This window comes from Helianthus annuus, chromosome 16 (assembly GCF_002127325.2).
Source record: "Helianthus annuus cultivar XRQ/B chromosome 16, HanXRQr2.0-SUNRISE, whole genome shotgun sequence".
Classification (NCBI taxonomy): Eukaryota; Viridiplantae; Streptophyta; class Magnoliopsida; order Asterales; family Asteraceae; genus Helianthus; species Helianthus annuus.
In genome coordinates, this window is record NC_035448.2 from 5,150,694 (window position 1) to 5,163,550 (window position 12,857).

Below are 12,857 nucleotides of genomic sequence, written 5' to 3' on the forward strand. Positions count from 1 at the left end.
AAGATAGGTTTTGTTGTTTTTCTTTTGTAATGTTATGAAATGTCACAAGAATGAGATTCTCTAAGATTTTTTTTTCTTTTCTGAAAGGAATTCTCTAAGATATTGAAACAAAATTCTATATGCGGATATAAAACTGCAACAAAATAATATCACCAGTTATTAAAAAGGGTGAGGGTATTGGTACATCCCCCAAAAGTAATGACACACCCCCCAGCAGCCCCGTATAAGGCAATGAGGGTTGTATAGGGTTTGAGTGCATTAATTATGTCAGAAAAAGTAAAGTTATACGACCCTCATTGCCCTATGAGCGCTGTATTAGAAAGGTGGTAGTTGGAGCATTAAACCCTATACGCCTCTCATTGCATTATACACTGCTCATTGGTACTATAATCTCTGAATTTAAGGTATATTGCTGACAAGACAGCTGAGTTCAGACTGAAAAGGCTGAAAAGGTGATCCGCATATACGTGCTCATGGCCCTATACGCTACGTATTGTTTCGAATTTTTTCCTTTTACCCCAAGCTTACGGGATTTATGTAATACAAATGTTCAAAAATCCCAAAAAAGTGATGAAAATGATAAAAATTTTCAAATAAACGGCCTGGTTAAATTAGATTCGAATCACGATGTCAAATTGGGACTTTGAATATTTTTTTGGTGAAATTTCGAATGAGTCATATGTCTCCGAAAGCGTTTGGTTACCCGGCGTTGATCGAGGTGAGGAGGAGGTGGTTTCCGTGCGTCCGCAACACGCCGGAACTTACCATTCGCATCAGGAAGGGAGTGTGCGGTCCGTGGTGCCTGATTTGAACCAGGTAAAAAATTCATATTGTCGTTTTGGTTATTTTAGTATAACCATTAAGTTGTTTCAGGTCGTAGAGGAGGCGGGACCATCTTACGTGGCTCAAAGCTATCCGCAACAGGAAAAACATGCATACGGGACTTACCATTCCCATCAGGAAAAACAACGCAAGAAAAAGTCCGAGGAAGGTGCTTTTGACATCGAGGAAGACGAGAACGAAATCGAGAAAGGTGTTACACACTTCGAGGAAAGTGATCAAGACGAGGAAGATGGTGGTGGCGGGGACGATGGTGGTGAAAAGGACGATGGTGCTAATGACCCGAAAAAACAAGGAAAGGTATAACATTACCGTCACTTACGTGTTATTCGTTATGTATAATGTTTATTAAATTTTAGACAATTTTGATTTTGTATACGTGTTATTCGTTATGTATAGGTTTATTAGAAGGGTGCCTATTAGAATTTAGAAAAAGTTGATTTTGTTTACGTGTTATTCGTTATGTATAAGGTTTATTAGATTTTAAACAAATATAGTTTTAAACATAGTTTTAAATTACCGTTGTTTCAGGTATTTGCGACACTTCACGAGTTAAAGAATTGGGCTTACAAAACAGAAATTGCGAAAGGTTACGTCATTGTGACCGAACGAACGGTAACAAAAGGTGAAGATTCGTCAGCAAGGACAGTGAAGATATGGTTGCAATGCGACCGTGGAGGCACATGCAAAAGTAAAGCAACAGTTCGGCGTTCTGGTAGCAAGAAGATTGGGTGTCCTTTTAAAATGATAGGGAAACTAGACGCAAGTAGTGGCAATTGGAGCTTAGTGGTGAAGCAAAAGGATCATAACCATGAGCCTGCGGTATTTCTCGAGGGTCACGCGTTTGCAAGAAGGTTAACCCCAGACGAAGAATTATTGGTAGAGAGACTTTATATTCAAAACATGGAGCCTACGAACATACATTTAACCATAAGAAAACAAAACCCACAGAGCGTTTGCATTCTACGAGACATACAAAACGTGATAAAAAAGATTAAAGTCAAAATGTACGGTGATCGGACTCCAATGTAGATATTGGAGCAAATGTTGCATGAAGGAAGGTATGTTTACCACACCCGGGTGAATCCTGAAACAAATGCGATCGAGGAGGTTTTTTTTGTTCATCGGTACTCGTACGATATGTGGCGTGCTTTCCCATATGTGTTGATGATTGATACCACTTACAAAACTAATGAGTATAGACTTCCGTTTGTTCAAATTGTGAGTGTGACATCGACACACAAGTCGTTTTGTGTCGCTCATGCTTTTATCTCTAAAGAAAAACAGGATAACTTCTTGTGGGTCCTACAGAACCTCAAAGGATTGTTGGAAGAGGGTATGGAACCGCGCGTGATAGTAACAGATTGCGATAAAGCTTTGATGAATGCTTGCGATAAACTATTCCCAAAAGCATCCAAATTGCTATGTCGGTGGCACATCTCACAAAATATTCTGAAACACACCAAGGCAAAATTTGCAACGGCTGAAGAATGGAAAATATTCAAGCTTTCTTGGTCTCGATTGTGTAATTCTCCCACTGAGACGCTATACAATTATAACTTTGAGCGGCTATTTACGCGACTGACTGACGACCATAGATCAGGTACGTATTATATTACAAACTATAGGGGCCTATTTTGACATTTTATGAAACTATAAGTTGAGGGACTTGTTTGTCATTGTTTGAAACTTGCTTAAAAAATGGTTAAAACCAAGTCCAGGGACTAAACTGTCATTTATTGAAAGTTATAATCTAGGGGTTATTTTGACATTATTTAAAAGTACAAAGTATTGGGCATAAAATGTAATTATTGAAATCTAAAGTAAAAGGGTTGAAATAGCCTTGTTTGAAACTTATTTTAACTCTAAAATCTTAACCAAGTTAAATGTTGAATAAGAAATCCTTAAAAAAATTAACTTAGATAACTATGTTAATTAGAATAACAAAAATGGTTAAAACCAAGTCCAGGGACTAAACTGTCATTTATTGAAAGTTATAGTCTAGGGGTTATTTTGACATTATTTAAAACTACAAAGTATTTGGGCATAAAATGTAATTATTGAAATCTATAGTATAAGGGTTGAAATTGCCTTGTTTGAAACTTATTTTAACTCTAAAATATTAACCAAGTTAAATGTTGAATAAGAAATCCTTTAAAAAAAATTAACTTAGTTAACTATGTTAGTTAGAATAACAAAAAAGGGGGGGGGGGGTTTCTTGTATAACCCGCCCCTTAGCAAGGATCGAACCCGGACCACTCGTGTAAAAGCACCCCTTCTTTACCAGTTTATCCTCCTGTCCAGGAGCTGATATATACCCTAACATTAGTTGTTTTATACTTTAAAAAAGAAGTTAACTTAGTTAACTACGTTAATTAGAATAACAAAAAAAGGGGGGTTTCTTGTATAACCCGCCCCTTAGCAAGGATCGAACCCGGACCACTCGTGTAAAAGCACCCCTTCTTTACCAGTTTATCCTCCTGTCCAGGAGCTGATATATACCCTAACATTAGTTATTTTATACACTTCTTAAAATCCAACCGGGCACACACCTTTTATTTTATTTTGTACGTTTTTTATCACTTTGACAACACAACTGGTTAGAAACACATATTCAAGAACAATCTTGACAACACAACTGGTTAGAAACACGCGAACCACATAGTTTAACAAACCAGACAACAAGAGGCAATATGACATACGAACAACGTGCAAAAGACACTTTGATAGTCTAAGACAAAATCGAATCACATGATCTAAGACAAGAATTTAAGAAGAATAATAAAATTCAAGATTGTTACTACTAGCAACTAGGATCAAGAACACAGTTCAAGACACATAGAAAATAGCACAAAAATTGAACTAATGATACATACACCACATAACCAGCCTCACAAACTATAAATATCACGTTGAACAGAACTCAATCCTCACGAACAAACACTGATTATTACTACGATAATCAATCTTCTACCTATGATTACAACAGATTCTTAAAGAGTCAACAACCTAGGTTTAGAACAATGAATACGCTCGAAAGAAAAACAGACATGTCAAATTTCATGGATATTAACAGAGAACAAACACAAAACTCAAAATACCTAAATTTTATTTGTTAAAATATAGCCATCAAAAAACATAAACCGAACACTCAAAACATGAATCAGTTTTCCAATTTATATAACACAACGTGAACAACCTTGTTTTAGAAAACCATCAATATTCATTGTATCATTTTTAAAGATTTCAGGTACAAAGTCAAAAATCATTATTATCAACAACTGACTTAAAATTTATAGATCTTTACAAGTAAACACAAAAAAATAACATGAACTTCTTTTATTAATTCAGAATACAAATAACCCCTAATGAACTTACAAAGATGATAAGTTCAAGATCAATCACAAACAACACATGAAAACAAAAGTGACAAACTCTAAAATGAGTGACAAGTGATATGAATCAATTCCTCATAATCACAAAGAGTTACAACCAAGATCTTCAAACAATCAACTCGTAGATGAACAAGATAACTCTCGAAATACACACTAGATCATTAAACAAACCATGAACATGATAATCGGTATCAAAAACTACACTAGATCTAACGGATTTAACACTTACAAAAAACCTAAATCTACTTGTGTACCAGTGAAGCTAATGATACGAACCCTAGAGACACATGTATTGAATACGATTGAAAACAACAAGACCATATACCAACCACATAGACAAATACTTGCCAAACAAACACAAGAAATTCAAAATACAAACAATCATAACAAAAGAACAAAGACAACCATTAAGATTAACACAACACAATCATAGAATAGCCCAGACGAATATATAAGACTATTAGACAACTGCTGGACAAACTAAAAAAAAACACATAAATCCTCTAGGTTAACATCACAATAAATGCAACCTAAACATCATATCTAAGATACACTTTAGATATGAACCTTAAAAAAACTTAATCTAAGATAGTTGAATTAAAAACAACTAAGTAGAAGCAAATCATGTCCATAACTAGAGCACTACACCCGACAAATCATGGCAATAACAAATAAACTTGCAAACCAAATACAAACCAAATAAAGCTTGTATAGTTTAATCAATAATATCAGACAAGCACACTGAACAGTGAATCATAACAAGATGCAACACATAAAATGCAATAGATAATTACACAATGATTCTCCTTGTTATCAATACCGGTCCCCCTAACCCGGTCAAACAATGCCTAAGACAGTTATAATCGTGGATATAAGAAACATGTATAAATGAAACATCTCACCTTGGGGAGCACCCTAATTAGGGTATCTTCTTAATACATCAAGAACCAAACCCAACAGATCTCAAATGAACAGATGTTGAACGATATGTTGTTTACCAAGTCAATGAGTCTTCCATATGTGCCAAACACTTCAGCCAACATTCATCTTGGTCACCAATTTTCTAATAAAAAACTGTTACAAAAGTGTCTCCTGGATACTATCTTTGATTTTAAACTCCCTTTAGGAGCCTCAAAAACAAATCTTCTATATTTGTGGGTGTCCGCTGTAACAAATACTTGGCACCGGAAATCCCAAAATCTGAAACCCTGACAAATTCTGCACCAAATCAACCTCAAGAGCCAAGATATCACAACCAATCTTGAGTAAACAGAACTCGAACTAAGGGTGTAGATCTTGAAAGAACAACAACTTGCCTTCAGCGGACCACAACAAATCTTTAAAGAATCCCAATCACTTTGTTGAACATCTGGAGATTCAATAGCGGTTGCGTCTTCAAGATTACTAGTTGACACCCAAACAATGACCAAGTTCTTTTTTCGTAGCAGATCTAGGTTTGGAGTAAAACAACATTGATAATAACCAAAGTAAACAAGATGAACACGCCATAGAATCCCCAAATTTTCCAAAACCCTAATTGTCGATTTGCTTTATGGCTAGTTTGCCTTGAGAAACCCTAGGCACCTTCAAAAATAGCGGAAGAACAATGGTATCTTTACAAGCTCAAAACAAATATGAACAATTTACAAGAAGTAATCTAATAAAAACAAAGAAAAAATCTAGACAAATTCACAACTCTGTTATTGTCACACACAAATCTTGATCTAACGGACTACTGAAACAATATATGCTCAATCCTCGAAATAAACTGAGATTGCTGAATAATTAAACAAAGAAGATATCGAAAACATGCTATACTCTCTACCAAAACAGATGACAATCTGAACTCACAACTCGAAATCTCAAGATCTACAGATCACACCAGAAACCCTAGATCTACCAGAACTCTGGAGAGTCTAAAGAGAGAAACGTGATAAAATCTCTTCAATAATGCGACTCTCTCTAATAACTTGAATAAAGGAAGTTCATTACATAGAAAACCCGAAGAAGGAGACTTGACCCGACCTATCCACAACTCATTCCTGCGGCAGCATACTTCAAGCTCATCAGGTCCACATACTCAACAAGTCCTTATACTCATTAGACCTGTAAGCCCACAAACTCAGCACCAGGTCCATTAGCTCCTAACTTATCTCCCAACCCATTAGTCATACATACATATACACCAAATTAATTATTCATCTCAAAATCAAAGAGAAACCACTAGAAATATTATTAATATGATTTATATGTTTGCATTAAATTGAAGATAGAGATAGACATTTCAACAAATCTAAAGCAAGATTTTACTGGATTAGGTCGAACAAGAATTCCAATCCAGGCTAGAGGGAACCATTAAAATACAAGAGAAGAAAATAATAGAATTCTATTTCAGTATATCAAATTCCTCTTTACTGAAAATATCATGATCAATTTTTTATATTTGAAATTGGATGAATGTATAACAAAGACAAAACAACTAACAATAGAAAAACAAAGCAATCCTTTGTGAAATATGTTTAGATTTCGACGTTGATACGCGGACGGATGTTTTATAACATCCATCGAAGAAAAACAATAAATTTTGTTAAAATAGGACATATAAAAAGAAACACCGTTTATGATCTTTTCTACAAGAGCATAAACAACGGTCCGGTTGGAGGTGTTTGACTCATGTGGTCCGGTTTGCTTGAGCAGACTAGGTTGATTCGAAATGGTAGGGACCACCCACTCACAAACTTATTCTAATTTTTTTTTTTATTGTAAAAAGTGAGGTTTGATGTGGAGGTTGGAGTTGTTTATTGTTGGAGGAAAAGTGAGGGTGTGGAGTGGTGATGGTTTAGAATGATGTGACATTCTAACTACGCAGTCCGTTGGATAGACTTTGACCATCGTTAGAGATGCTCTAAGCAAGTTAAAATCTAACGTGGCGAGTTACCGTCACAAACGTTTTTTTGTTTTATTTTATGTTTTCTCACACAATTTTTACGTAATTAGGTCTCAAATACTTTTTGTTCGTTAACATAGATATTTTTCTCGCCGCAACGTGCGTGGAAATTCCACTGGTTATAAACATAGCCAAAGTTAGTCGTTTTCTTAATAGCACAATGATAAACATAGCCAAAGTTAGTCGTTTTCTTGATAGCACAATGATATTATATTATTTTTATATTAAAAAGTTGTCATTACATATCTTGACTTATTTTAAGTAGTTATTTTAAAGAAATGCACACAGATATACTTAAGTCAAAGTCTTACAAGTTACTAATTTTTTAAAGAAAAACACACACATAGTACATAGTATACTCACTCGACCCCTTGAGCAGGAATCTCTGGGAGCTGATGGAACACTCGAATACAACTATACACCGAGCAAAAAGCTTGTACAGTAGTCAAGAACAACATAAGCAAAGCAGCCAACAATGTTAAAATCTTCCAAGATGCAAACACATATTTCTTCAATAACTTGGACAATTTCACCCTCCATGTTTAGTCATACATCTTATTCACATTTGCAACCACTGTATCCATGTAATCCAACTTTGTCAACTTCACAGATTTACTCATTCCGTTCCATAAATCAGCAACCTCTTTATCATTCTTCAAATAGTTGAACACTATATCGATCTCTTTTACTCAAATACTTTGCGTCTTGTTCTGTGTCGATTATCCCATTCATTAACTCGGTGTAACGAGCCATCACCAATGGTCCCGTTGCAACACAAGCTTCGTGTGCTACCAGGTTTCTTAAATAAACCTTGTTGTTCCCATCCAGTTCCACCTTCGGGAGGTACAACGTACGTGTTTTGACATCAAAACTAATGTTGGATATTCCACCTTCAACCGGTTTGAAACGGATTCCTGCTTTGGCCATATCTTTAACCGACGGGATCTTGATCTCTTCTATCTTTGGGGCTTTTGGCTCATCACTTTCATCCTTCGGTTTCTCCTGTCCTCTACCAAAAATGGTTTCCCATATTGGTTTGAGAAGAGAAGCTAATGGTAATTTATTACACACAGCCATTGGCTTCCCCAACTTGAATTTCTTGATAACACCTACTTTCTTGATTACTTGCAATATGACATTCCAAACCTTTGAAACATCAGGGCTTTTTGCTAAAGATTCTTCTTTTTCATCTTGAACTAGCAAGTCGCTGGTTGGATCGTCCGGCATGTCGATCTCATGATAATTCTATCAGAGAGAATATACTAAATTATTGACGAACAATTTATGTTTATAAGATTAATGTAGGGCCTAGTAATCCTATACCACCCCAAGCTCAAACGACCATTCGACGAAAAATTCAAACGGCCGTTTAAAGATAGAGAGTTACGACGCAAACCCTAACCGTCATAAACGGCCATTTTACAAATCATCAAACAACCTTGTTAAAAGTTTTAAAAGAAGAGGGGTTTATGGTGCAAGAGCAGATCTTCAAACCGTCGTTTTGTACTAACTCAAACATGTGTTTTAAAACGCTGTGAGATTAGATTGTTAGTGGTGTGTATAAAGAAGCCCTAATCCAAGGACAAGGGCTTTGTCGTAGGGCAAGCGGTGCTCAAGGCAGAGGCGAGCAAAGTGGCAAAACATGAGAAAGCCTGCTTGGAGAATCAACATGTGTTTGTCCCGTTTGCGTTTGATACCTTTGGTGGTCTCGCTCCTGACGCTGTGCGACTTTTGAATCGGGTTCAAAAAGTCGTTAATAGTAATTCTTCGTCGCTAAGGGTTTCAAACTTTGTATTTAGTAGAATTGGTTTTTCTATTCAAAAGGGGGTGGCGGCGCAACTTGTTGCCCGACTACCTTCCATTGCTTTGTAATTGCCCTTTTTCGTGTGGAATGATAACGGTGTAGTTCTAAAAAAAAAAAAAAAAAAAAAAAAAAAAATCCAACATCCTTTTTAGTTAGGGGGGACGGGCCACTCATTGGTTCCTTTTTGTGTCATAACACCGCCGCCACCCACAAGGGTAGGCCAGGCGGGTATGTTTTGCCACAAAGACCACCCGGGAACATGGTGTAAATGTCGATGCACTTGTTTGACCATTAGGATTGGTGGTGGGCTTTGATTGGTTAAGGAGTTTAACTTTATTAAAATTAAAAAAAAAAATAGTTTATGGCAAGGTTAAGGCGCCCCGACAGTGTTTTATGGCTTAAGGGTAGTTTTAAAGATTTTTGACATGGTGGTATTTGATAATAATAATAATATAACAATAAAGCTTAACTAACATAATCTCTCATACCGCTGTGCTAGGGTTTATGTTGCTGTAGAATTCGGCTTCGGGCACAGTCATGTGGTAGAGAAAGTCGAGCAGGTGAACGCACTTTTCGATAGGAACATGATCCCGAAACTCTTCTCCGACAAACGGAGTAAGATCGCGATACAACTCTTTCAACATTGTCTTCAACATGTTATCAGCATCATCTGAGTTCTTTAGTTCACCAGTTTTTATATAGGCCAACATCTTCCTGAGTAAAAACAACGGGATCTGATTCTCCACCTTCACCACATCTCGAAGAATCGCCATATGAGACAGATCCTTCGTAACGTCCTTCGTATTCACACCTTCCTTTTTATCTAAATACACCTGAAGAAAATCAAGTAAATACGCGGTGTCAACAACCATCATCCACACTAGTGTGTCACTATTCATACTCAGAAACGTATGGTAGCAAGCACGGATCTCAGCCTCGTGATCTTCCTTCATTTTTTTCACAAAGTTTTCGAAGGTAACATTCATGTATTTTCGGGTTCTTCGGGCAGCAGCCTCCTTGTTCCTCTGCATGTTGTGGACGTCGGGCAGCAAATGGTGGAACGGGCCTAACGCGACTTGTTGTGGGATATAGCATTTGGGATCGGTGGCTTGAAGCACTTTAGGGACAGTGAAGATACAAACAATATTCTTTTTTTCTTCATCATCTTGTTCGTCAACTGATTTACGAATGTCTTCGACCCATTTTGTTTCGTCGAAGTCGTACTTCACGAAGCTGGGTGAGGAATGCATGGTAAATTGGCGATGGAGTTGAATATATGCTTGTGATAAGGGTAGTGTATTGCACTAGCAACATATATACACACTAGCTAGCTAGTAAAGTGACTGATCGAGTGATATATTATTCTAAAGAACACAATGTGATATGTGTGTTGGAATCTGAATAAATGAAAAAGAAGTTTTTAGGGTGTATATGTGTGTAGCCACCATGGACGGACCTATGGTGGGCTAAAGGGGCGGGCACACCCCTTAAGAAAACGACAATAGTGTTATATGTGGATTTAAATCCGAATCGAACCCCATAAAATTTCGTGATCGCACCCCATGAACTTAAAGTGAAGAGAAGAAAAGGAAAGAAATCGTTCAACAAACCTTTCCGGCCAACAATCGTTGCTAGAGTTCATCTCTGTTTTCGTTGGAAGAGAAAGTGTTACGTGAAGAATAATAGTTTAGGGGTATTTTACTAATTATTAGTAGTTTAGGGAGTCTAATGTAATTGTTTGGGTTATTTACTTATTTATGTACGTAATATGATGGAAGGAAATCAGATTTGAAGTTTGAAATTCTCCTATCTTCTCCAAATATTCTCCTAGTTCTTCTCTTTTAGGGTTTAACCCTATCAAGGGTATCAGAGCCGTTCCGATCTCCGGTCGGAATTACTTTCGATTACCATGACTAACACTCGCAATCAAGAAATTGACAGCACTCTCAAGGAACATGGCAAGGCAATCTCAAATCTCCAAGAAACCCTAGCCGCCATGTTGAAACAACAAGAACAGTCGATGAAACAACAAGAAGAGATCTTACGAGCACTCAAGGAGCATTCAAGCGGTGGCAGTTTTAGCGGCGGCGGAGGCGGCCCAGATAAAGGGCTGTTTAGCGATGATTCGCGGACGGGTACTCGGAAGACAGAAGACATAATTGTTGTTGATGAAAATATTAACAATGATAATTCCATTGTTGCACTACATGAGACAGTGAAAAAGCTCCAGCCCTTCAATGAAGACACCGTTCTTCATAAAGGAAGAAAACATAGAGACACACTTTGCATAATCCTTGGTTATGGCGCTTGCGAAGAACCCAAAACTAGACTATACAATGTTGTTAAGGCTGGCCTAATGGTTCCGAACAGTGATGCGGTTCCTGTTCGTCAAGGTCTTCATGTCAAATATGGTAGGAAGTTTGATACCCTTCCAGATGATGATATAATTGACGTTGTTAACAACAATCTTTTTGGTGCGTGTTTAAAGGCAAAGGCGAGTTCCGTAAATGATTGGCGCCCACCATGGCGCATCGCTAGGATTTCTCCGATTGCAATCGGAAGGACTGAATGGCGTCCACCCTGGAATGAGTCGACCCAAACTCATGGATGCTGCATTTTTTTCTCTATTTTGTGATTCTTGAGGTCAAGAATCTTTTAAGGGGGAAGTATTGTTACGTGAAGAATAATAGTTTAGGGGTATTTTACTAATTATTAGTAGTTTAGGGAGTCTAACGTAATTGTTTGGGTTATTTACTTATTTATGTACGTAATATGATGGAAGGAAATCAGATTTGAAGTTTGAAATTCTCCTATCTTCTCCAAATATTCTCCTAGTTCTTCTCTTTTAGGGTTTAACCCTATCAGAAAGAGTGCGATTTTTTTTCTATGATAAAAAATAAATGTTTATGGGTGAGAGAAAAGTGAAGCTTTTACACTCACTCTTTTATATCGTGAATAGGTAAGACTAAACGGTATGGGGACCGTCCCCGCCCCGTCTAGCCCCGTCACCGCCTCACCGGTCCCCAACACTATTTCCACAGGGACATCGTCGTTCTCTCCGTCTTCTCCCAGCCGTTCCAGCCGGGCCGCCGCATCTATAAGTTTGTTACCATTATCTCTAAAGATAGGTTTTGTTGTTTTTCTTTTGTAATGTTATGAAATATCACAAGAATGAGATTCTCTAAGATTTTTTTTTCTTTTCTGAAAGGAATTCTCTAAGATATTGAAACAAAATTCTATATGCGGATATAAATTACTGCAACAAAATAATTTCACCAGTTATTAAAAAACCCCTGTCCATTTAAAATTCTGAAGCAGAGAGCCAATTGGATAAAGTTTGATCAAGAAACCATCCACACTAGAGGGAAGATATAACAACCCATTAAAAAAATTATAATAAAGACAAAAGGAAATAACAGGGAATCCATTTCAATATATGTCAAATACGTCTTTATATTGAAAACACCATGATCATTTATGTTTAAAAATGATTGAAAACGCCATGCTCTAGTAGTGGCCACAGGTATTTAAGTTCCACCTATGGTGGACTCGTGTTAGTTTTTTTTCCTTCAGGCCATAGGTGATACGGGTTTCTCATTGAGGGATTTAAATTTGATGATCTTTTCTGCGATAAGGCTCTCTAGCGCAGACCCAGTTAAGACAACGTATGCTAGACCTCCCGACATTCGCGAATAATTCACACCTTTCAAAAAAAATAAAAAAATAAATAACAAAGTGAAAACGACAACAATAAAAATAAAACCAATAAATTTAGATGAAATAGGACATAAAAAGAAACATTGTTTTAAGATTTTTCTATCAGCAGCCTAACATCTAATGTGCAGTTATCCCCATAAATGTTGTTTAGTGA

General features: G+C 36.8%; 1 protein-coding gene across 1 annotated transcript; it reads right to left on the reverse strand.

Annotated features, from left to right (window-relative positions):
- Window positions 1–7,468: 7,468 nt before the first annotated feature.
- LOC110917923 (putative UPF0481 protein At3g02645) lies at window positions 7,469–9,871 on the reverse strand. The gene is made up of 2 exons (XM_022162355.2): window positions 9,475–9,871; window positions 7,469–8,427 (listed from the first exon to the last, which is right to left on the reverse strand). Exons 1-2 carry the CDS (start codon window positions 9,859–9,861, stop codon window positions 7,831–7,833), a joined length of 984 nt encoding a protein of 327 aa, XP_022018047.2. The 5' UTR covers window positions 9,862–9,871; the 3' UTR covers window positions 7,469–7,830.
- Between the last annotated feature and the right edge of the window lie 2,986 nt (window positions 9,872–12,857).

Bases quoted from the DNA above. Each gene is read 5' to 3' on its own strand.
- LOC110917923 (XM_022162355.2), bottom strand. From the start codon at position 9,861: ATGATGGTTGTTGACACCGCGTATTTACTTGATTTTCTTCAGGTGTAT. The intron at 8,428-9,474 runs GTATGAGAGATT...TCTCTCTGATAG, and splicing joins ACATAAACCCTAGCACAGCG to AATTATCATGAGATCGACAT.